The 27,359-nt window shown below is 36.0% G+C and overlaps 1 protein-coding gene across 1 annotated transcript; it reads left to right on the forward strand.

Moving 5' to 3' along the window:
- Positions 1-497: 497 nt before the first annotated feature.
- On the forward strand, positions 498-27,359 carry LOC149077113 (uncharacterized). Its single transcript, XM_089242348.1, has 9 exons — positions 498-531; positions 7,043-7,176; positions 7,932-7,993; positions 12,373-12,426; positions 13,294-13,377; positions 22,165-22,248; positions 23,344-23,424; positions 23,983-24,073; positions 26,681-27,359. The coding sequence occupies exons 2-9, from the start codon at positions 7,043-7,045 to the stop codon at positions 26,895-26,897; spliced, it is 807 nt and encodes a 268-aa protein (XP_089098474.1). The 5' UTR covers positions 498-531; the 3' UTR covers positions 26,898-27,359.

Genomic DNA, 27,359 nt, shown 5'->3' on the forward strand with positions numbered 1-27,359 from the left:
AAAAAGAGCAGGTGATGAAAAACGTTCATGCAAAGGGAATCGAAGCAACTCTCAACATGAGTCATGAAACAAAAAAAAACATAGACAAAACAGCGACTTCATTTTGTTTATTTTAACATTTGCTCCTGGTGCTGGTCACTTGAAGTGTGGGAGCGAAAATAAAAACTGCGAACATCACATGATCTAAATCAAACCCATTCCAAAAAATTTCGTTCCTCTCTCACTCTTTTTTTTTTGTAATATGGTAACTGTAGGTACACCATACATCATTACATTAAACACGCCCCGTCCCTCCCAACAAAAACCTCTACATTGTCATAAAACACGATCAGTTACTGTAAACATTGTCAAATTTAACCCTTTTATTTTTTCGGTTCCAACCAATCACAGCGATTAGCGAAATTTGCCTCATGATTGGCTGCAGCAAATCGTGTGATGCCCCTCAACTTTGAAATTTGCAGATATAAAACTGCTCCCGTAATCCCGTAAGTCACACTTCATAGAAGTCAACGTCTTAACCAGGAGAAAAGGGTGAGTTCCGTTTTATGTATATTTTTTGATCTGATGGAGTGTGTGAAATTGATTAAGCTCTATGAGCGTTTTCATTTATAAATAATAAATTGAAAAATATTTTGTCAAAACTATAATCCGATCTTCCGTATGCGTATACGTAGTCATCATAAATCTTGTTGAAGTGCTCTAATCCTCCGGCACTTTTCCATTAATCTGTTTGAATCTTGGCATTAACCATGACCTATTCTTAAGGGTATTGGTTATATAGACACGAGGGTTCCCCAAATAATTTATTACCAATCTCATCAGATTTTGTGAGACATCTATGGCCAGCGTTAGAACTAAATATACGAAAATAGTTGATGCAGATATTTTTGACGTCTTCGTCTTATTGTTAATTTTCGAATAGTTTTTTTGCGCAAACAAAAATAAAGAAATAACAATGCTGGTTTTCATATAAGCGTGAAGTAAAGATCGCAAACCTAAACGAAGCCAACGGCGTCAGGTTAGACGTAAGCCGTATTCGATCTAAGCGTACTCGGGCTGTCTGCTATCTGTGGACTATAAGAGCTGCTGTTAGGGGTGCGCGACAGGTACGGTCGTCGCAACGGACTCCTGACACTCACGGTAAATTATTGAAGGATTTTACCAATTCTCAAATTATTTCATGCATTAATTCTGAATTTTCATGAATTCTGGAATTCTTTTAAACGGTTAATTTGGAATTTTCATCTATTGCAGTTATTAATTTTATTAATTCTGAATTTTTATCGATTCGGGAATTTTTTTTTTTCTGTTAATTCTGAGTTTTCATCGATTCTAAATTTTTTTCCCCTGTCTTTAATCAAAAAAATTCTGAATTTTTTTTTATCAATTCTGCGATTATTTTCATGCTGATAATTCTAAATATTCATCAATTTCAGAATTATTAATTTCATTAGTACTCAATTTTCATCGATTCTGAATTTTTTTTTTCCGGTTAATTCTCAATTTACGTGAATTCTGGAATTTTTCATCCCTGATAATTCAGAATTTTCATCAATTTTGTCCTTTAGGGTTGTTTTATTTTCATCAATTCTTTTTTGTTTTCACATTAATTATTTTTCTTGCTAATTTTGAATTATTTTTCTTGCTAATTCTTAATTGTTTTTCTTGCTAATTCTTAATTGTTTTTCTTGCTAATTCTTAATTGTTTTTCTTGCTAATTCTTAATTGTTTTTCTTGCTAATTCTGAATTTCCATCAATTGAAAACTTATGAATTTGATTAATTTTGAATATTCATAAAGTCTGGAATTATTTCATTCACTGGTATGAAACTTCATTAGCTACAAAATAACGTCTTCTGTTAATTCGGAATTATCGGGAATTGTTTCTTTCAATTATTTCTTAAATTCAATGTATTAATTTAGCATTAAATTGTGTGTTTGAAATTTTTTGCATGGATATTTCTCGGCGGTCCTGTGTACACACATTCTGAAATAATATATGCCGATTCCCACCCCTTCCAAAACATATGAAATTTGGACGGGAGGGTCATAAACATTTTTTGTCCCCCGAGATTGTTAAGGCACTCCTGATCCCGCGTCTGGTAAGGGCAATCCTGGTGGAGTAAACCATGATCTAAAGAAGAAAAAAAGCTCTTCATATTGAAAGGACTTTATAATTTACTGCAATTTGGACTTTATTAAAAATTCTAAAACATAAAAGAGCTTACATATTAAATAATTCAAATACAGTATTGATCACGGTCCACCAGTTTCCGACACCGATAACCAACAAAATTACAAAATTGTAATTAGAATAATTCATCATTTGGAATTATATTGAGGTTTTATGAACTTTTTTTGAATTTCATTTCCATGATAAAAGTAACTTCAAAAATTTTTCAATGTTTGACAATAATTTTTTTGTGTGTGTTTTCATTTTATATTTTACATTAACATCTTTATTAATGATAGAAATATCTCTTTTTCTTTCTGAAGGGGCTTCAATCGAAGTTTAAATTTAATTGATAATTCTAAAAATTAAAAGTTTGGGTATTGAAATACTACCGCGTTTGCAACACCAATTACCAACACACATTATTAAATTTTGCAACTTAAAAACTACGAATCAAATCGGAAATTATTTTAACGTTTCACGAATTATTTAAATCTATTTTGCATAACGTAACTGAACAATAACTTCAAATGAATGTTTTAAAATATTTTTTTTTATATTATACAAATACAAGGCCACAGCAAACAAAATACCCAACGAGGTGGCTGAGGAAAAAGAATCCCATCAATAACAAATATGGATGCCATATATTTCAAAAATACAGCAACCCAATTAAAAATGCAATTATAAACAATATATATACTTTATAAAATATACGATGCCCATAAAATGTATTTATGGTTGCCTTATTCTAAGTATGGATAGCTTCTCGATTTACCCCCAACATGCTTATCGTATTTCGTTTTGAAACGTGTCAATTGTGTTAGAATTTACTACCTCCGGGGGTAAGCCATTCCATTTATTAACAACTTTATTACAGAAAAATTCCGTGTAATATAAATCTAGAACAAATGTATTATATCTGAGAAAAATAATCTAGAATAATTATCCCTTACCAATCGATACTGGTGTCGTATATACCCTTTTGTATGCTTTTATACACATGTAAAAGCAGTCGATTGACAGTGTATTAATAATTCATGGTCCATTTTATCCATTCCTTTGAAAATTTTGAACACTTTCTCCCGACACCTGCGTTCTTCCAATGCAAACATATTCAAAAGTTTTAAGTCTCTTTTCATAACTCAAGCTAACAAAGACGCTCTTCTCTTTATGCAGAGGTTTTCAACCTTCCTTAAGTCGCGAGTACTGCCTATCTTATCATCCCAAAAAGAGCACCCCTTACAGCAAATTCGACTGCATGAAATCACGATGATTTCAATCGATGAATGCAACGTGTACAATGTGTTTAATTGGAATTGTTAATCAAGTGCTCGCGAGCACAAAATCGGACACGAGCATCGAGCAATGTGGGTTGTTCGGAGAGCACCGAGGTGCTCGCGAGCAATAGGTTGAAGATGCCCGCCTTACAGCATACTCCAGTCCAGGACAAACTAAGCCTCTGAAAAGCGGAAGAATGACTTTAGGAGAATGAGTGAAATAATCTATTCAATTGTCTGTTTAATATATTATCTAAGTGGAATACAGTAAGAACCCCTCTTAAAAGACAGCCCTCAGATGCGGTCACTCCGCTTTTATACGGCCAAATAATAATTTTCCCTTGTATAATAAATGTATGCATTTAAAACCCCCTCTTTTACTAGCTAATGTTTTTGTCCCGCCTATGTCCGCAAAACAGAGGTTTTACTGTAATCTATTTTATCAATGCTTCAGTATTAGTGTTCTTCTTTTTGAATTTTTACATTAAAATCTGTATATTCAACAATATGAAAATAGAAATATTTTCAGGAATGTTTTCTTTGGTAATTTTCTGTTAAATTAAATATTTCTACCAATCACATAATTCCTATTGTTAGACAGATAAAACGATAAAAGTGTTTTTAACATTGCTTTCGACTCGCAACTATTGTTTCTCAAAAGATTATTTTCAGTTACAATAATTGTCATTTTAACATATTATTTTAAAGTACAGGGTGATTATAAAAAAACTATCCCGACATATGGGCCCCTAACTATCATACCATTCACAGAAACTGAATGAAATTTTGGCATAAGGTATTTTGATGTATGCGCTCAAGAATGATATGGAAAACAACAGTGTCACTCTAACAGTTACGGTTACAGTGAGAAAATTTCGAAAATATCAAATGGCAACACCAAGTTTTTTGTATTGGAATGTGATCTCCATTGTGAAAACCCCTAAATAGCGTTCGAACGGCAACTGTAGCATGAAAATCACCGGCGGTAGATAGGCTAAAAGTGAGGACAACCAATAAGGACAGAGAAGCAGCATAAAATAAAGCATTTTATTGTGTTTCACAAATTTTGCACATGACCTTGTGGACGACTAATCAGGCTGGGATCTCGGTGTGACGAATGAAACGAACATTAATGCTCTGGTGCACGGCAAAGTCCTTTTTACTTTTTCCTTGCCTAGCTCCGGGGATTTTCGTGCTACAGGTGCCATTCCAACGCTATTTAGTGTTTTTCAGTATGGAGATCGCATTCCAATACAAAATACTTGGTGTTGCCATTTGATATTTTCGAAATTTTCTCACTGTAACCGTAACTGTTAGAGTGACACTGTTGTTTTCCATATCATTCTTGAGCGCATACCTCAAAATACCTTATGCCAAAATTTCATTCAGTTTCTGTGAATGGTGTGATAGTTAGGGGCCCATATGTCGGGATAGTTTTTTTATAATCACCCCGTATTTTAATCATTAAGGCAAATTTTAGGGTGAGTGCATGAATGAACGTACATCTGAATTTTTTTTCAAATACCCTGAAATTTTAATCATCATACAAAACTTCTGGATCTCTCACATTTTTGTTGATTTATTCTGCATAGAGGAATTATTAATCAATCAATCTCTTTTAAATTTCCTATATAAAACTTTTTTTGATGAAAAGAACTGACTTAGTAACGTGATAAACCCGATTTTACAACAATAATGTAATTTAAATACATATCTTCACCAACAAATCTGAAAAAAAAAATAATCTTAATTTTTTAAGGAAAAAATTGCACGAAAACCATCTATAAGAATTCTTAAAAGGCAACTAAAATTGGTCACATCTGTTCAAATTTATGTGTTCCCTCAGTGCCACTTTTATCATGATTCGAATATTTTCAAATTCATTCAATTTAATAACATTTCAATATTCACACTTCCAGAATTGAAAATGGAAAAGAGGAAAAATATCTTTAGTCAGAAATAATTATTTCTTGATCGATTTAGTGACAAAAATTTATATTTCATTAAAATATATTCATGTTACTTAATACAAGTATTGATTCAAGTTTTACAAAATTTTTTATTGATGATTTTCTGCCTAATAAATTATTGTTGACTAGTAACAATTGAGTTCACTATTTCTGCTTTAAGAAAGTCCAACAAACTATGAACTTTGTCTTTTAATTTCCGTGTGTTATTTTATTGTAAAATTTTTTATTGAATAATTGCTTATAATTATAATTGTTATAATAATTGTTTTAGTATTTAAAAGCTCATTTAAAATATAAAGATTTAATTTTCAGGGACGCCATCTGGGGTAATGTGTTTTCTCGATAATTTATCCGTTTATAACACAGAAGCATACGCATAACCGATTTTTTCGGGGGTTCACTGACTATTGGAGAAAAAGAGGTTGCAGGCAATTTATTGTAAAGAAATTTTGAGTTGCCAATCTTGCAAAAAAAAGCATAATTCTAAAGGAATTGAAACCAAAATTTAACAAAACTTTAAATATTAATAGCACTTTAAACTCTTCTGCGTTTAACTACATTCGAATTTTTGATCTATTTGTACCAAAAGAAGTTTTTATTCATGCTAATGTATGGTACAGGCATGCATATATTGTGTAAAGATCCTTTTACAAAATAATTTTTTCCAAAAAGTATGTTTTTGCTAGATAAAAACTACTTATAGTTCAAGTGGCTAGAAATTTTGCATATTTTTTGGTATTAAATGCATTTTTAATGGAAGATATACTTATCGAAATGATTTCAAGCATTTTCAATTTTCCAATTAAAATAAAATAAATTTTGATTATTTTTGAAAAAAAAACCATGTTCTTGAGGTTTTTATTTAAAAAAAAAACAAATTTATTCAAATTGAGCCATACAATAAATTTGTTACTTTAAAAATATTTTTCTAGAAATGTGTGTACAGTATATGAGAGTAGAAAGTGGTCCTGAATATTTAGCGAAACATGTATTGCTGTTTTTGACAAATTATTGCCCAGAAAGTTTCAATATTTGACGTTTTCTACGTATTCATTCAGATACCTTAAGTTTTACGTTTCATTATTCTTGAATTATTTTATGCGTCTAACGTGATTGAATGACACAGAGTGCATTTATCATAGAGATTAAAAAAAAAAAGAACCTCTGTGTGTGTGTGTGTGTGTGGGCACTTTAACGCAGCGGTTCTCAACCGGTGCTCCGCGGAGTCTTTGGAGCTTCGTGTCCTCTCCCCAGGGTCTCCGCGGCCACTCGAGGGAAATAAGAAAAACAGTAAATTTGCAAAAAAATAGTTATAAATATTTTTAAATAATAAAAATAGATCAGTAACTTTGATGAATAAGTAACAAATAGGCCTACGGGGCTCCGCCATAGAAATAATATACCAGACAGGGAGGGCTCCGCGAGTCAGAAAAGTTTGAAAACCGCTGCTCTAACGAATCGGTACGTACCGATTTGTCATTGTGCATCAATATTACTTTCCGTTAAATAAATCCGAGCAAATTATGGTGCGGAAAAATAATTTTTTTGAATTTTGTCGAAATCTTTCCCGATGTGCATATTTTGGCTGGTACTGGAATATCTTTACCTTGTTTTTATAGATGGGGGAGTTGTGGGAAAGAGAGCGTATTGCCTTGAGTGCGCTAATGAGCCTGAATGAAAAAGTCGAGAAGCCATGCCATGGATTTCATCGGTTTTTCTTTTTGTTGAAGGAACAAAAGCCAAACTCCTTGCAGTAAGTAGTAAACTTTGTAAGTAAATTCGGGTTTTTGATTTGAGGTTTGGGAATGGATTTCATTTCATCAACCAATTGAATCATTACACAGGTCTACATGAAATACTTTTTGAAAGCTTTTTCAGTTTTGATACAATTGATTTTTATGTTACTTTCAGTGCTGTGTGATTCCAACAATATGATTCGTTTCTTTTTCTATCGCGTAAGGTTATTTACAAAACGATTTCATATTTTTGGGGAAATGACCCAAATCAAAATATTTTAGAATTTTTATTTTATCACCTCTTAAATGCATACTTCACATTTATATCCTAGCTCTGTCATTACAATGATAGACCCTAAAATCAATAAATATCTTTGGCAATGGTTTAATCATAACGCACAGTTTTAATGTGGTTTGTATGCTGTCTATGACTATTGAAATTCGATTTGCACTTTATCTCAAAAAAGTAGAGTCCATCTGACAAAACCAATGCTAGATTTGGAATCAGCGCCAAAAAAGATCACCATAAAATTCACTGAAATATCTTTGGAAATTTTATTTATTATATTTGTTTATAACGTACAGTTTTAATGTGGTTTGCATGCTGTCTATGCATTACAATTGGAATTTAGTTTTCACTTTGTCGCAAAAACTGGACTTGATGGAATTTTTTAACTATTTTTCCAGTAATTAGCATTCATATACTGTAAGAAACACCAATTATTTTCAGTTAAGCTTTTTCATCGCAGACTTGTGTTGTTTTTATTTTTAGAGAAAACAACAGCATTGAACAGAAGAAAGAAGAGCATGAGAAGCAGCAAACGGGTCAGAATGGTAAGCCGTGCTCTTCCATAAGTAAATTTTGTGGTTTTGCGTATCCAGTTTCATAGAGAGGTTCAAATGTATTTGATTATTTTCATACATAGTGTCCTACAATCGACTGACGGTTTTCAAAATGGGATAGCAAGAGAACGGTGGCAGATATTAAAGCCATTCTTGCGGAATATAAATGTGAGATGTCAGGAATTTCAGCTATGTTAGTCATGTTGCAATTGGCTGTATAGTTAATAAAAAAAAATTTAATATGGACAATCTGTGCTTAAAAACCCAATTAGAAAGCTGTTGCTCTGTCTCTCCTGATGTCAACAAAAAATTTCCACATTTCTAAGTGCAATAGTCGCAGAGACATCTGAATTCAAAATCGGAGGAAAATTGGGGAATAAGCGTTGCCCGTTAGTTTTTGTTGTTCTTTCCCAACTAATACTCCGATTTTTGAATCTCAGCGAATATTGCACTTGGGAACGCGGACATTTTTTTGTTGGCATCTGGGGGGGGGGGGGGGGAGGCAGGGCAACAACTTTCTAATCGGCCATTTTTGGGCAAAGGGTGTCCAGGTTGAAAATTATTTCTATTTCACTTTAATAACTGCCAAACCCCTTGCAACATGAATGACGTTGCTGCAATTCTTCACTTCGCACATTTGTATTCCGCAATAATACTTTAATATCTGTCACCATTTTCTTGCTATCCTAATTTAAAGACTGTCAGTCTATTTGACTCCATTGTCGCCGCAGTGGTGGTCGGCTGAAGTTGTTTTTCTGCGGTTCCCAACTTCGAGGCGAGAATGCGAGCAGATCTCCCCGTTAAAAAGTCTCGCCGCTGAGAGCAACAGGCCTACAACGTTACAATAATTCATTCATTACACTTCACTCACTAGGAGTTGACAAAAACTCATAGTTTAAAAAATTGATTGCAGATGGCGGCACTACACCCAACAAGCATTACGCAGAAACAAACTTCATGGAAGATTCACTATACGTAAACACACATTCCAACATGTACCAATTTGTTAGAAGTTCCGCAGAGAAATATGGATGAGGTGCATGTCTTATTTAGTGGTAGTAGTCGATTTGTGGGACACTCTATATACGGTCAAACTTCGTTAATGAGTCACTCTTTTGAGACCGAAAATATGACATTGTGAGCGGCGTGTCTCATAAAACGGATTAAGGCGTAGCCGCTCTGATTCCTGTCCCCCTACTGATGCATTCACGTAGAAAAAAAACAAATTTTAGTTATTCAAACGAGTTCAGTCATGAAAATTGATTACTCGACTTTTTCTTAATCAATTGATGTTTATTTGTTACATAATTACGCATTTGAACAGCGCAAAATATTACTTTTTTGATTTTTAAAAATTCTCAAAATTTCTCGCATGTTTTTGGAAACCAAAGAGTTTCCGTCCAGTACGGCAGTTTAATTCTTTCGGAAATGAAAATTCAATATTCTTTATGAATTCGAAAAAAGAAAAAAAATGTTTATTTTTCACTAAAAAACACTGGCGAGTTTTTTTTTTTTTGTGTGAAATTGGTAATTGAAGTGGCGATCCTTTTCTCCAAAGAAGATAGAAATGAGTAGTCTCTGTCTGTTATGCTTTCCAGTCCCGATACAAATTTTACTTTTTGGTCGATTTTTCATATTCCCCCATTATAACGCTGCTTTATCTTTAACCGCTCCGCTCACAAGCGATTGGCAAGAAATTCGGATGATCTTTGTTTGACGAATCGGCGGTAAATACAGTACAAGTTTTGTTAACCTTGTTTTAACGTAATTGCATGTTAGGCAGGAGAAAAAAGTAGAAAAGTAAGGGGGGAGGAAAAACAAATGAAAAAACAGTGACTATACTCTCTCTCTCTTATCTATAATACTTACAGATAAGAGAGAGAAAGTATGAAGTATATATTTCTCTTTTCACCCTAATTTATCTGTTTTCTTTCCCCTATTATGTACATGTATATAGTGCAACCCATTTAACCATATACAAATAAACTGAAGAGCCAAAAAAAAAACTGGTACAGGCATGCGTATGCAAATAAAGAGATACGGAACCAATCAGAGTACGGCGCTGCGGTCGGCAAAGCCTATATAACACAACAAGTGTCTGGCATAGTTGTTAGATCGGTTACTGCTGCTACAATGGCAGGTTATCGAGATTTAAGTGAGTTTGAACGGGGTGTTATAGTCAGCGCACGAGAGATGGGACATAGCATCTCCGAGGTAGCGATGAAATTTGGATTTTCACGTACGACCATTTCACGAGTGTACCGTGAATATCGGGAATCGGGTAAAAAATTAAATCTATGACATCGCTGCTGCCGGAAAAAGATCATGCAAGAACGGGACCAACGACGACTGACGAGAATCATTCAACGTGACAGACGTGCAACTCTTCCGCAAATTGCTGGAGCTTTCAATGCTGGGCCATGAACAAGTGTCAGCGTGCGAACCATTCAACGAAACATCATCGATATGGGCTTTCGGAGCCGAAGGCCCACTCGTGTACCCACGACACAAAGCTTTACGCCTCGCCTGGGCCCGACAACACCGACATTGGACTGTTGAGGACTGGAAACACGTTGCCTGGTCTGACGAGTCTCGGTTCCAATTGCTTCGAACTGATGGACGTGTACGGGTGCGGAGACAACCTCATGAATCCATGTCAACAAGGGACTGTTCAAGCTGGTGGAGACTCTGTGATGGTATGGGGCGTGTGCAGTAGGCGTGATATGTGACCCCTGATACGTCTAGATACAACTTTGACAGGTACGTATCATCCTGTCTGATCACCTGCACCCATTCATGTTCATTGTGCATTCTGATGGACTTGGACAATTTCAGCAGGACAATGCGACACCCCACACGTCCAGAATTGCTACAAAGTGGCTCCAGGTCTCAGCTCTTCTGCTCTTCTGATTTTAGACACTTCCGCTGGCCACCAAAATCCCCAGACATGAACGTTATTGAACATATCTGGGATGCCTTGCAACGTGCTGTTCAGAAGAGTTCTCCACCCCCTCTTACTCCTACGGATTTATGGACAGCCCTGCAGGATTCATGGTGTCAATTACCTCCAGCACTACTTCAGACATTAGTCGAGTCCATGCCACGTCGTGTTGCGGAACTTCTGCGTGCTCGCGGGGGCCCTACACGATATCAGGCAGGTTACAGTTTTTTTTGGCTCTTCAGTGTACATGTACAACTCCACAACAGGCAAAATGCTCAAAGAGGTGGCTGAGAAAAAGATGCCCATTATAAATATGGATGCCAGCCATATATTTCAAAAATAGAGCAAAAATATGTCTTGGTAAGCGGAGTGACTCGTTAAACGGAGTAAGCCATAGCTGTGCAAATTCCTACCTGAGGACAATTGGGACTTCCAAAAAGTGACCCGGTAAGCGGAGTGACGTGTTAACCGGGTGACGCACTAACGAGGTTTGACTGTATATAATATATATACGAGAAGTATATAATATATATATATATATATATACTTCTCGATTTACCCCAACGTGTTTATCGTATTTCTTTTTAAACGTGTCAATTGTTTTAGAATTTACTACCCCCGTGGGTAAGCTATTCCATTTATCAACAACCCTATTACAGAAAACTTCCCTGCAACAGCATAACCTCTCATTGTCCCTTACCAATCGATACTGGTGTCCCCTTGTAAAAGCAGTCGATTGACGGTGTACTAATAATTCATGGTCCACCCTATCCATCCCGTTGAAAATTTTGAAGGTATGGTCTCTATAACCTTCCAACATACTCCAGTCCAGGACGAACTAAGCCTAGGAAAAGTTGAAGAATGAATTTAGGAAAACGTGAAGAGACCTTTTTTGAAAATGAAACCGAGCATTCTATTCGATTTTCTGACCAACGCTGAACAATGTTCAGTAAACCTAAGCCGCTCGTGAATGAGAATTCCCAAATCGGTGACCATCCAGTATAGTGACACCATTCTACTCGTAAGAGAACCGTGGGTTGTTCGAACCAAAATGAGCGGCCATGCACTTATCAACGCTAAACGTCATGCTCCATTCATTTGCCCATGCTGCAATCCTGTTTAAGTTGGTCTGGAGCAACTCCCTATCGCTTTGATTCCCGATTATCTCCATTAGCTTCACATCATCTGCGAATTTGCTAACAATCCCATCGATATCCTGATCGAGTATAAAGGTATGGGGACCCAGGACACTTCCTTCAGGAACTCCACTAGTGAAGCCTGAGACAACAATTTGTTTTTTAAATAGTGTTATTAACAGATTAAATTTTTTGAGGGTTTACATTTTCTTGTGCCTTGGGGTTCTTTTTCACTTTGAAAAAATTCAAAAACTAAAATTTGTCCCATTATATCCTCCCTTTCCTCTATACAGGGTATCCCGTACGTGCTAGCACGGCCTTTTACGTCATCAATCTCCATCGTAGAGGTATGATTCTAGTTTAAAAAATGCTCAACAGGCATTCAAAAATTACGTGGTACATAAATTCTTATACTCTAACTTCCAATTAGAAAGTTGTTTCCCTGTCTCTCCTGATGCAAACGAAAAAAAAAAAAAAACCTTGTTTCTTTAAAGCGCGATATTCCCAGAGATGTTCAAATTCGAAAAACGGAGGAAATTAGGGAAAGAACAGCGTTGAATGCGAAAAACCGTTTCACCCGCATTTAATACTGTTCTTACCCAAATTTCCTTCATTTTTCGAATACGAACATCTCAGCGAATCTCTGCACTTGGAAAAAAATTGAATTTCTCTAGTTGGACCCCAGGTGAGACAGGGCAACAATTTTCTAATTGGAGGTTAGAGCACAGGGAGACTGTACAGAAATTTAGATTTTTTTTATTTTGTTACACACTGTATATTCAGTCTCAAAACTGCTACACTGTAATTCGTGAACACCTGTTGAGCACTTTCAAAACTGGAATATCATACCTCTACGACGGACAGTTGATGAGATAAAAGACGTTCTAACACTTACAGGACAACCTGTATATGTAATTTTTTCAAAAATATAATATATGTAATGTAATTCTATAATTTTTTTTAAAAGATTTATTGTTGCATATATTTATATTGATTACATTATGTTCGCATTCGACTCGCGAAGACTTTGATTACTCTTTCAATTTTTCGAATTTTTTACGGAATACTGTATTTTGTGGACCCTTTGATGATTTTACGCAAGTTGCAGAAATATTCGCTTTTCTTTTTTCGAACATAACAATGCGTTTTATAGGGTTTCGTTTAATCTCAATCTAATTCCAATTAGAATATTTATACAGTTAATGTTTTTCAAGGTGTTGCTAATGAAGGAAAGAAGAAACCAAAGCGACGCCTCAAAAAATGTTTGACTCTTAGGGGACGCAGAGCTTCCCGTAAGGGTAAGTTACGATTAAAGTTATTCGAATCTTCATTTTTTTTTTTTGGCATGCTACTGTATTTTAATTTGTTGTAACATTTCATTTTGTTATAAGGTATGATTTTAATTTGCAATATTTCAAGATCATTTGATAATTTTTATCGCACCACGGTCATGTTCTGCACATGATGGCTAATTACACCGGCACTTACTGTCAATTTCGAACGGCAGTGTTCGAAATTTTGCTCTTCGTTTTTATACTCACCGAGGGGTTGATGCGCTAACCCCTCCATGTGGGACTCCCTGCGGTAGCAGTCTTCTTTTTCGTGGCCATTTCGACGTTTGTGTTGTATTCCTGTGTCGGGAAAGTTTCTGTCAAGGACGAAATGGGAACCGAGCTCGCGACACCTCTGAACATATTTTAATAATTTAGGCAAGTGCCTTATCGACCTGGACTATCGCGCAATAATATATATTTTATGTATATATCTCTGATGGGTCTTCAGGTTGACGCAAGAGTAAGGGGGGGGGGGGGCTGACATTCACTCGATGGGTCTCTGTGCAAACCAAGTATTGGCCTTGTTCCTCGACTACGGTTAAAGATGTAATGTGCGTCAGGAAAAACATGGTATTTGTAGAGACATTACAAAAGTATGCATTAAATTTTAAATGAAAAGATCTAATTATAATCTTCATTAAATACCTTAAAAAAAAGTATCTTCTCTCTGTGTGGTTTTTTTTCTCGTATTCTCATACAGGGTGATCAGCGAATAAGCCCTTATTTCAAAATTGAATATCTCTACAACAAAGATCAATAGAATTATGCGGTAAACGGTACGTTTATTCGCAAAACTGTAAGAATATTGCACAGAAATTTCGAAAATTCAGTTTTTTTTTAATTTTTTAAAATTTAAAAAAAAAAAAAACTGCTTCGCTTGGCCTTCTAGACATATCACTAATTAAGTATACACCAGAGCCAACGAGAATAACTTATGATCATCTTTATTTACACAGACGACTAAACCAGAGCGCCTGACATCCCTCACGTCCAACAGTCAACAACCTTGTATCTCTTCGGCCCCATGGCCTTTTCACCCGATCCAATTATTATACATCACTTCATTTCACTTCCGACACAAAAACGAGATTTTGGGGTTCCGAAAATCTTCATTTGTGTGAAGAGAAACCACTGCATTCGCCTAAAATTACTGCATGGGCTGCGGTATGTGCCATGTGTGCTGACAAATTGTTCCAAAATTGTAACGTTCAGTAGTAATCGTTTCTCGCACGAAGAAGGGGCCGATAATGCCTCTGGCGCATACCGCAGCCCATGCAGTAACTTTAGGCGAATGCAGTGGTTTCTCTTCACACAAATGAGGATTTTCGGAACCCCAAAATCTCCAGTTTTGTTTTTTTTTTAATTTTAAAAAATTTAAAAAAAAAACTAAATTTTCGAAATTCCTGTACAACATTCTTACTGTTTCGCTAATAAACGTACCGTTTACCGCATAATTCTATTGATCTTTGTTGTAGAGATATTTAATTTTGAAATAAGGGCTTATTCGGTGATCCCCCTGTATTACCGAAAGTGTTAATAATATCAAAAGCCAATTTTTCAGTTGTCTCAGATTCAGTGCACAATAAAGCTAACTAATTTCGGTTGCTTAGAAGCAGGCCCTTTTCGAGTTTGTGATTTTATATTATAGAGTAGATATATATATATATATATATATATATATATATATATATATATATATATATATATATATATATATATATAGCCCCCTATAACAGGAGGACATGCGCAAGTGACCCTGTTGCCCATGCAGAAATCTGGCCCTGCTTAAGTCTTGGGGGGGGGGGGGTTAGGAGATGGTGGTCGTACAGCAATATTCAGAGCGAAGTTTAGGAATAGATAAAAAAAGCAAAGAAGATGTCCACTCTGCAAACGCTGTGGTGGTGGAGTGGTTCGAACCCCACAGTCGCCACAGTGGTGGTCGACTGAAGTTGGTTTTCTGTGGTTCCCAATCTCGAGGTGCGAATGCCAGCAGATCTCACATTGAAAAGTCTCGACACAGAGAGCAGGAGGCCTACAATGGTACCAACATTATACTTTTTTTTTAAACGTGATCATCACGTAGGGATCAGCATGATCCGTCGAGGGAATTTGTTAGTGTTAGTAAACATCCATGCTCGAACCGGGATTCGAACCCAGACTTTCACAGTGAAAACATGTTTTCCCCTGAAAGTTCCCCTTTCTGGGGAAAACGGGTTTTTTTTACATGTTCGAAACCACACACACACCATCGTTTAACCAAAAATATGCACCAGACCATACAACCCGCTTTTAAAGCAACTCCCGATTTTTTTTGGTCCAGTAATATTTCACCGTTCTTAATTATATCAGATAACTTATGATTGTTGTTAACGGTTTAACATATTAATTTTCCTTACTTTACATTACAGCTCTTATTGAGAAGTCATCATATTTTCCTACCTTTTAGGATTGAATTTTGTAATAAATCTAAATTTTTAAATACAGTTGAACCTTGCTAGTCCAAAATCAGTGGCGTTGGAGCCACGGGTGCTCGAGCAACCACGAAAATTTGTGGCATGGGTGTGAACACCCCAAAAATTGATTCAGAAATCGAAATGTGTCCTGTATAAAGCTCAAGACGAGAGCCCACAGGTTCGAAACAGTTCCAATGACAATGACTAAAATACCCACTCCAAGGTTACTATTGGTGTGGAAACTAGGGAAGTGCGAGGGGTTTATCGTGCTGAAGGCGCTGGACGAGTGAAAACACAAATTCTTCCCTTGGCTTTTATTTGTAGCTCCTAAAATATTTCTGGGTGAGGGAACCAAAATGCAAACTAGCCCCGTGTGATAGATCCACCATTCCATTCTTAGCCCCTTTCAACCTTCCCCTGCTCCCTGCAGCACTATATTTCTTGCCAATGGTTACTTATAAGCAGTTCATGGCGATTTCGCTGGCAGTTGGCAACATGTTTAATGAGAATATGTGATTGTCCCATATTAATTTTCCTTACTTTTCGCATTTTTCTCGATTAAACATGATCACTATAATCATAATGAAGTAAAAAACTTCAGCCACAGTAATTGATTTCATCTGATTATATTTTTCGTCAAAAAAAATCTTAAAAATTTCAACTTCGACTGTAACGACACCTCATAACAACAAAATTTTGTGGAATCTTCGATGTCGTTATAACAGCGTTTGACCGTATTTCTATATATATTAATGTATTTTGAAATATAAATACTCAAAAAAAATTGAGGAATTTTTAGTTAGAAATATACTTATAACCGAAGGCTATACTCGAAATGTTTGTTATTTTTCTCATGATTACTTCATTATGTGATCAAACAAATTTCAGTCAGTGAAGATATCTCAATAAATTATCCTCAAGGAAATATGTTTCTGTTTCTATACGATTTTAATTCAAAATCAAAATTAGACAGCTCACACACTATTTGTTTTGAATATTTCAAGTATGTAAGAAAGAAATTGAAACGGACTGAAGTCCCTTCTAGGTATTTTGTATTGTAATAAGTGTTGTCACTTGCAGAATTCAGTTTCAAAAACACCTGCAGGGTGTGCTTTGAATGTTGAATCTCTCTGAAAAGAACTCGATTCAGAACTTTTCACTATTTTGAATGGAACCACGTTATATCGCCTCGGAGGTTCCCGAATACTTTTTGTAAAGATTAAAAGTTAGGATTATATACTCATTTGTGTATATAATCTTTTTCTTAAAAAATTATTCTTTTGTCCATAATATTCAATGTCCCATTTTTGATTGGCGTTGCATTTGAGCAATGCTTTATTTAAATTCGTGTTTTTCAGTTAATTTTGATACAAATTTTTGTATGAGATGAAAACATTTTTTGTGGAAATTAAAAGGGTCTAATGCTGGGATTCTCAACCTTTTCTTCGGCAGCGACCACAAAAATAAGCAACAAAATCAGCTTCGCGACTTATGGGAATGTCTGTTTATCGAAATTCGTGAAACCAGTGGCCCAATAAATGTATATGTAACGGGATTGTATGTGAATTTGTACGACTTATCTAGGAAGCCCCTGAGAATCAAGTTTGGGCCGTGATCCATAGCTGGAGAATCACTGGCTGTGAATGGATTTGTACGACCCATCTCAGAAGCTCCCCTACGATTTAAGTCTGGGGCACGATTCCCTTAGCTCAAGAGACCCTCACTGTTAATGGATTTGCACGACCAATCTCGAAAGCTTCCTGGGACTCAAGTTGGGATCGCGACCCATATTTAAGAACCACTAGCCTAATGAGTACCAAATATTAATAGAAATTTATTTTACAAGAAATTCAATTTTTTTTTTACAAAAATAAAAATTTTAGAAATTTTATGCTAATTTTTTCGATTTGAATTTTTTTTCCCATGACCATTAACGGAAATAAATTTTTTAAACACAGAAAAAAAAAAAGTTTCGTCTTAAATTTTTTTGTTACATGGCACATGAAGTTGCTCAAAATCATATTTACAGTCAAACCTCGTTAATGAGTCACTCTTGGGAGAGCAAAAATATGATTTAGTAAGCGGAGTGAGACTCGTTAAACGGAGTAAGCCATAGCTGTGCCAATTCCTGCCTCAGGACAATTGGGACTTCCAAATAGTGACCTGGTAAGCGGAGTGACGTGTTAACCGGGTGACGCACTAACGAGGTTTGACTGTACTAATAACTGTTTTAATTAAATTGAGTTGATTAATTACTATTAATTATAAAGTTATTTGATTGAAAATTTACATAAACTGCAAAGAAAAACGTGCTAAGTTTGTTCAGTGTTTTTCGAACTCCTAAATATGTTATTTAAGCAACCAGTTATCAAATGTAAAAAAATTGTGCGATTTGGTCATGAATTGGAGGAGCGGTCAAAAATGGGGTCTTCAACGTAAGAATTTGATGTAAACTGAGAGATTTCTTGATTGACAAAAAATATCAATCAGAGTTGAACATGTGAAAAAATATAGAAAAACTATTAGAGAGATTGATCAGTTTTTCGTCGTACCACGGTCATTTTTTGCACACGAGGACTCATTTTTTAGACCGGGACCTATAATTTATTGCCGATTCCGAACGACAGGCTTGTTTTTTATACTCATCAAGGGGTTGGTGCTCTAACCCCTCGATGGGGAGTCCCTGCGGTAGCAATTTTTTCCTGCAGTGATGTCGCCGTTTTTGTTGACAAGGACGAATCGGGTATCGAACTCGCGACACCTCTAAACATCCTTTGGTACTTCAGGCGAGTATCTTATCGACTCAGGGCTATCGCGAGAGAGAGAAAGAGGGAGGGAGAGAGAGGAAGAGAGAAAGAGAGAGAAAAATAGAGAGGGAGAGAGAGAAAAATAGAGAGGGAGGGAGAGAAAAATAGAGAGGGAGAGAGAGAGAGAAAAAAAGAGAGAGAGAGAGAGAAAGAGAGAGAAAAATAGAGAGGGAGAGAGAAAAAAATAGAGAGGGAGAGAGAGAAAAATAGAGAGGGAAAAATAGAGAGGGAGAGAGAGAAAAATAGAGAGGGAGAGAGAGAGAGAGAGAGAGAGAGAGAGAGAGAGAGAGAGAGAGAGAAAGAGAGAGAAAAATAGAGAGGGAGCGAGAGAAAAATAGAGAGGGAGAGAGAGGGAGAAAAATAGAGAGGAATAGAGAGAGGGAGAGAGGGAGGGAGAGAGAGAAAGAAAGAGCGTGAGGGAGAGAAAGAAAGAGAGAGACAGAGAAAAATAGAGAGGGAGAGAAAGAGGGAGGGAGAGAGAGGGGAAAGATAGAAATAGTGAGAGAGAAAGAGGGAGGGAGAGAGAGGAAGAGAGAGGGAGAGAAAGAGGAAGGGAGAGAGAGGGGAGGGGAAAGAGAGAAATAGTGAGAGAGAAAAATAGAGAGGAAGAGAGAGAGGGAGAGAGAGATAACATGTGAAATGACTAGAAGTTCTATTTCATTCCCATATTTTCAATCTACAATATTTTAAAAATAACAGTAATAACTGTTCTTGCTTTCTTTCAAACCGAGCACACAAATCGCCATGGACAATTTACTACCTAGTGATTTGTGCCGGAAGTGTAGGTGAGGGTGTACGTAACGGTTTGAGTGCGTATCTAGTGTTGCTCTAAATTTTCAGTGCTGCACATCTATATTTCAGAAGTGAAGTGAGTGAAGTGTAATGATTGAATACCGTTTGTAGGCCTGTTGCTCCCTGTGGCGAGACTTTTTTAACAGATCGGCTCGCATTCGCCCCGCGAAGCTGGGAACCACAGAAAACAGAGTCCAGACGACCTCCATAATAGAAGCATCTGCATTTATTGCGCGATTGCTTCATTATTGTTCTAACTTTTCTTTACATTTTCTTTAAATTATTTAATACTATTTATTCAATATTTTTCCGAAAATAATTTTACTTAAAAAGAGAGATGGCGCCAGTGGGGTTTGGAAACAGAACCTCGCGATGCGTGTCAGTCACTATGACCATTTGACCAACATAGAGGCTTGATAATGGCTCTAAAAAAAGCCTAAAAAAAGATAGCCATTTGTGGCCATCCGGTAATAAGAACACAAAACAAGCGCAACTCGACAATACTAATGGGCCATACACAGGCGCACGCACGCACGCACATGCCGGAAGCTGTTGCGAGCCAGAGGTTTGGATCACGACCCATTGCTCAAAAATCCCTAGCTGTTATTGGATTTGAACGACCCATCTCAGAAGTCCGACAACCCATGTTTGGGTCACGACCCATAGGTTAAGAACCCCTGGACTAGGGTGTCCTCCCAGTATGTCCGCAAAAAATAATCTAATGTCTGTTAGTAAAATGGCAACTATCATAAATTTTTCAAAAAATTAGTAAATTGATGGTTAGGGTTATGGCATTGATTTCATATGTTCAACACATTTTTTTCTCCTCTTTATATATAAAATAACAGAATGAGCCGTTTAATAGCAAATTATGTGTACATTTATATTCTATCTTATTAGTGTATATGTTATTGCCAAAGCCCGAAATTAGCCAGTTCGCGAATTGGCCAGTTTCGTGGTAAATTACTCCGGCCATTGGTCATCCAGTTCGCGAAGTGGCCAGTACTCCCTGGACAAAGGCCGATAACAAAAGACATAATTCAGGATCACCGTCAAGTTGGCATATTTTATCGTGATAATTATGCCCACGTTAGTTACGGCAACCCATCAAACAGCAGTCACGATGCGGTAATAATTTTTTTCTTGAAAATTTATCAGAAAAAATATTTCATGTATGTCTATATAACTATTCGTATAGTTTTATTACAAATACAAATACAACGCCACAACAGGCAAATTGCCCAACGAGGTGGCTGACTTAAGGACATCATGGATCCCCGACCCATTTTTTGGAGGCCCTACCTACTACCGCTACACCACACATACAAACACATCTCTCAAACTTTACTTTTTTCTTTCTCTCTCGTCCCACGGAGTTAATCCAATACAGCTGCAATGTATATAGCCATGTATCGATCACATGTTCGCGATGAAAAAACAAATGCATTTGGCACCTACCGGACCGTTTACATCAGCATATCGAACTTTGACCAGGGATCTCCGGCAACTTCGCGAATTGGACAGTCAAATTCCGAATCATTTTCTAAAAATCGGACTTTGACCAAAACTCTCGGCCAATTCATGAAGTGGCCAGTTATTTCATTCCGCCACTTGGGCACACTTCAGGCTTTGGCAGTAACATGTGTAATCAATATTATATAAATATGCATGTGTTTTTCATCAATATATAAAGCTCTCATGAAATATTCTCATTCAAGAACATACAAAAAAAAACGAAAAAAAAGATACGTATCCATACCAACACAGTGCGGAGGGGGGGGGGGGGGCGAAGGATTATGCATAAAATGGTCGAATTCCAAAAACTCAATTTTTTCCGATATATAATATTTACAAAATGATTAAGACCATATATTAAAACATGTGTATACACGATGACTCCGATAAAATTGCATTAGTTTTTTGTCACTGTTATCAAACCCCTATCCCCCAAGCATCCACATTTATTGCATGGTTGCTTCATTATTATTCTAACTCAATATGTTATATATCATATTTCTTCACATTTTCTTTACCATTTATTTCTTTATTATTTATTCAATATTTTTCTTAAAATAATTTTATTTATAGAAAGAGATGCACCAACACTTTCACTTTACTTTGTTTAATTGATATTTTTTGTTCATGACAGAAATATTCAGAGACGGAAAATTTGATATCTATTATTTTTTAGCATTACTAAATTCTGGAGTCTTGGACACGACAATGATCTACGGTTGCATGCGCCATCCCGAACACGCGATTTTGTAATAATGAAATTTATTTTGTTTTCCATTACCAAATGTTTCCCATCGTGCCAGTGCATGGAATAGGGCCCGAGTGGCGTGGTGGTACCGGGCTCGTCTACCAGCGTCACTGTCCCGGGTTCAAACCTGGCGAAGAATGTTGATGACAAGATGTTTTCCCTAGCGAGCTTGAGGGGACCACCGGTAAATGGCCCCTTCATTTCCAACTGATTAATAACAGTAAATTGCAGTGTAGCGATATGGCCAGAGTTGGTGAAGGAGAGTACGAAATGAATTCTCTCTCTACAATCCATATTAGAAGCAAGGTGTTTATTAATTTGTTGATGATAATTAGAATTTTATAAATTTATTATCTGATATAACGTGGTTATAGCTACATGGTTCATAAAAGAGATAATTATTACAACAGAGAAAAAATTTCTTTTCTTTTAGCAGCTGCTAGTCTTAATGATGAAGATAACAAGAAACTCAATGATCAGAAAATCCAGAATGGGGATTGTCCATCCACTAGCTATAATGGTCAGTAACATACTATGCTTCTTACTTTATCTGAGAGAATATCTTCTAGACATTAATTAACTGCCTTGCTTTCGTCTACTCAAACGATTCATTTTGTGCTAGAAAATTCACTGTTGAGCATCATTTTTTCAACTTTTACAGTTGCTGGAAGTAGGTAAAACTCTGGGCAGTGTCCATATTGAGATTTCGAGTTTGAAACTATTTTCCCTTAGCAATAGCGACTTGTCACGAGAGAATAAAGAAAAATCACATGAAAACCGGGTTGGTCCAACAGCTTTCTTGCAGGAGCATTCCCTATCTCTTGGCTTAATTTATTACCATGAGTGTATATTTTTCAAACTTTTTCATGATATCATACATCTGGACGAAGAATATTTTTTAATTTTTCCATATTTATGTATTTTTGTACAGATTTTATATAGTCCCTTTTTCTAATCAAACAATTCATTTTTGTGTAAGAAAATTCATTGCTAAGCATCAGTGTTGCAACTTTCTCAGTTGCTGGAAGTAGGCACAACTCTAATCACTGTCCATATTAAGATTTCGACTTCGAAGCTATTTTTATTTAGCAATAGCGACTACTCACACAAGAGCTCTAATCAAATGTTTGACCTTCACAAACACGGAATGTTTTCATTACTTTATTTTAATTTCCGAAGTCATAGGCGGAGATAGACTTGGAAGTCTGGGGGGGGCGGCACAGTCATTATTGCTGGAGGAGCACAATGATGATGATGATGATGTCAACTCATATATGCGTATATAAATTAGATCAGTCGACTCCACATTTGACGCTGGGGGGCAATGCCCTCCCCCCCCCCGTATCTCCACCCATGTCCCAACCAAGTTCAAAACGACACATCGTGAGTCACCAATTTGTGTATCTAGCCATTTCTCACTGAGATAAAGTGTTGCAATTGAAACCATCCGTTGCTTTAAAAACCCATATTTTTAAAGGTAGAAGTTTCACTGTTGGTTGATGATAATTGGTATTTGATTAATATTTGATACCGTTATTATAACCTATGTGATTGATAAATGTGAGAATCGTTACTAAAACGTAATGGTATGGAGAAAATATTTCTAATCTTTCAGCAACTGCTAATGGTGGAGGTAAGAAAAACAAAAAGCAGGACCTAAAAGTCCAGAATGGGAATGGACCATCTACTAGTAATGGTAAGCATTACACTAAGCTTTTATTTTGGCTATCTTCGAGACATTCAGTTACGGGGGGTCTTTTTTTTTTCTTCTCCCTGTTGGTTATTTTCGCAATGTGAAATTTGTTATTACATTTATTTTCTGCTATGTTTTACTTTAGTAATATTTTCGGTTGTTAACTATCATCGCATTAATTGAGATTCAGTGAGCGTTTCAATGTCTCGCCGCAGAGAGCCGGCAGACTTACAACACGATACTTACATAACATGAAAATTCAAGCATTTGCCATTTCCACTTTTATAATGGAAGGCGCATGGTGGCAACACCAGTATAACACGAAAGAAGCATAACTATGTCAACATACATACGTTACGAGCTCCGCATACACACACACACACACGTTCCTGAATGTATGGATTCGATAGAAATTCCGTAGAAGAATGTGTACGAGGTGTATATGTATGGTGAAGTTGTAGTAGTAGCAGAATACGATTCAAGAATTGCACTGAGTGAGAATTTATTTGATTAACATTTCCATGTGTTAACAAAAAAAATGCTAATCCCTCCTCCCTACAGGTCGATATTGTTGGTCATGTGGTACTACCCAGACTACCTTATGGAGGGGAGCTTACAAAGGATCGAGTTATTGCAATGCATGCGGTCTCAGGTAAGAGCAGAGATATACATATTTTTCCTTTGATAACAGCTTTTTATACAGTTTAAAGTCCAATTCTTTTGTTAAAACTTATTTTCATGCATTAATTTTCAATTTGTGAATGTTTAAAAACTTAATAATATGTTTACAGAATATTTAAAAAAAACAATATTTCTTTACTATCAAGCTAGTGTAGGTTTCACTAACCTATTATTCGAGGCCCTGACTAATATGCTAAATACTTATTAGTAGGGCTCGGATTTCTGTCTTTGAATTTTTTTCTCCATTTTTTTTTTGCGTATTTCGCTATTTTTACGCCATAAAGCATATTTTCAAAATTTTAAGGCATATTTTGCATATTTCATGATTTTCAATTAAAAGTACATTTTTTCCTTGCTATTTCAACCCCGCTTCCGGCTCGTTTTTGCGGTTTTCTCCGCTGACGAGAGTAATCCTAGCCCTAAGAGGCTAGGAATGGCACTAAGAAATTTATGCACCAAGAATGGAACGTCGGTGCTTATTGGTAGAAAATCCTGAAGTTCCGGTTTTTCAACCAAACGGCAATGGCATTGAATTGTTAGAGCATGAAAATGCTAGCCTTTCAATGGCAATAGATTTATCGGTGATCATCTGAATCGGTGTTTGTGATGGTAACTCGTAGGGAAAATTGGCTAAAATTGGTAAATGGGGGAATATTTTAGCGTTTGTGGGGAAATTTTGAAAGTTTTATTACATAAAAAGAATTGTTTGTTTTTCTAAATCTAAATACACTACTTGGCTAGGTATTTTCACCTATAGATGGCAGGCGCGGTAGCCCAGATCGATGATACTCGCCTAAAGCATCAAAGGATGTTTAGAGGTATCGCGAGTTCGATACCCGGTTCGTTCTTGCCAGAAAATTTTCTGACAGAGGGGTACAAAACAGAAACGGCGACATGACCAGAGAAAAAATTGCTATCGCAGGGAGTCCCCCATCGAAAGGTTAGCGCACCAACCTCCCGATGAGTATAAAAAAAACAAGCCTGCCGTTCAAAATCGATATTAAATTGTAGGTCCTATTCTAATTAGCCCTCGTGTGCAGAAAATGACCGTAGCACGACAAAAATGATCAAATAATCGACCTATAGCTTTGCTTCTGAATTTGTAGGGGAAAAACTTGCTCAAAAGGGAAATTTTGGCTCTATGAGATTAATTAGTAAAACGAAGAATTTTCTGTTCATACAATTAAGTAATGGTTCAAAACAGTTTACACAGCATTAACACTTCTAATTATCATATTATTTTGTTAAAACTAATGTTATTTGAGAAAGGAATGAAAAAAAATTTAGGGCATATTTTTCGTTTTATATGGCACATTTACAGTTTTTTAAGAGCATAAATGCATATTTTATAGAGTATTTTTAGAAGTTTTTAGATCCTAAAATCCCAACCCTACTTATTAGTGTTTTGATGAAGTTGTCTGTTCTGCGTAAAAGCTGTTTGTAATACAAATTGATTCGAAATCCATGGGACATACTTTGAGAGGTGATATATGACACCTAAACAAGCATTTTTGATCATCGAATGTGCTGTCGAATCGCAATAGCAAATGCGGTCGAGGGTGTTTTTAGAGATTGCACAACAGCACTTCACCAAAAGTAAGTATCATATTTTTCCGATGGATTCGCTGCAATAAGTGCAATCAACAGATCAATAATTCGAGGGAGCAGGGTATTATAATGCGATAAACCTTCTTATGGTACAACCTGGATAACACAAATTCTACCACAAGTCATTATAGCGCTTGATCATTGTTCGGCGCTGAATAACCTTGATGGTCCTTGCACAAATAAAAAACAAACTCTTATTCAACTCTTCCTCGACTGTGCATATGCACCCTCAAATGGCTGATAGCACCTATCGCAGCAATCCGTAAGAAAAATATCATATATGTATTTGTTTTTGGTGAAGTGCTATTGTGTAATATCCAAAAACATCCTATAGTGCCTTTGGTATTGCGATTCGACCGCACATTCTATGATCAAACGTGCTCCGTATAGGTATCTTAAATAACCTCCTAAAGTTTGTTTCACGAATTTGGAATCACCATGTATAATAGAAAAATTCTTCAGTCGGTATATTATTCTGATCAATGGAAGAAAGAGAGCTGAGCCGAATTGAAGAGTTAGTGCTTTCGAAGTAAGGTGAGACAGTTCGAGAGAAAAACCGGTGCTTTGAGGACCAGTTAGGAGTCATTACCCTTTAAGGAAGACAGATGGCGCCCGTAGCGAGAAGGAGTGATCGGATGAGGAAAAGGGGACTTCAATTTTGGCATAATTGTGAGACGTCCACAAAGAAAATTGTTTCTGATGGTATTATAAATTAATTAATTTGTATGGTGTTATTAATAAACTACATGTCGATAAAAAGCAACGGCATTTTCGTGTCCCTTTACCAGTAAAATAGCAAATTGAGGAAAGACTTGGGACAAATGTCTTAGAGTTTCAACTTTGCTTTTCTGTTCAATTTCTATGCACAATGTACAGCTTTGGTTTTTTTTTCTTCGGGAATCTCATTAAAAATGAAGCTATACGAAATGACAACATTTTAACGATGTTTCTTGTGGTTGTGTGTTTGCAGGTATGCCAAGACTGGGAGGCGATGCTACTCTTGTGGGCTGGTGCCTAGGAGTAAGCATAAGAATTTCTGCATAAGCTGCAGAAGGAAAATTCCACCTGCTAAACCTGCTGTTTCGGTCGAGGAAAGTGAAGACGATGATCCGGATGAGTTAATGGAACACGATGGTTCACACTCACCAGATGAGTCATCCGACAGCAATGACTTCGACACTGAATGAAATGTAATTTCATACAAGTGATTTTTTTTTCTATTTTTCCATTCTTATATCTCTCTTTTATCTCTCTCTCTTTTTTTTCCATTCAAATATTATTTGCATGAATTATATTCTTCAAAATGAATTATATCACGCTAAATTACATTATATGGTGTGTTATGAATTATATGTTGCTCTATATTGAAATATGTATCTTCATGTTAGTTATTTTATACAATGAATATATTCTTCTAATGAACTAAATTTTATACATTCTTCTAAATGAATGTTTTTAAATCACTTTATATGGCGCGTTTTATAAATTCTATGTCACTTTTTTGAAATATTCCTGTTTGTTATTTTATACAGTTTTATATGAAAATATATATATATAATATGATTGTTCTTTCAATGATAATATGAATTGATTTCATTTGCGGAATTTCTCATTCTTACATAAATGCGTACGAAAACCATTCAATGCTC

The sequence above is a fragment of the Pholcus phalangioides genome, unplaced genomic scaffold (assembly GCF_987345545.1).
Source record: "Pholcus phalangioides strain wild (caught in Gottingen) unplaced genomic scaffold, Ppha-v1.0 ptg000015l_1, whole genome shotgun sequence".
NCBI lineage: Eukaryota > Metazoa > Arthropoda > Arachnida > Araneae > Pholcidae > Pholcus > Pholcus phalangioides.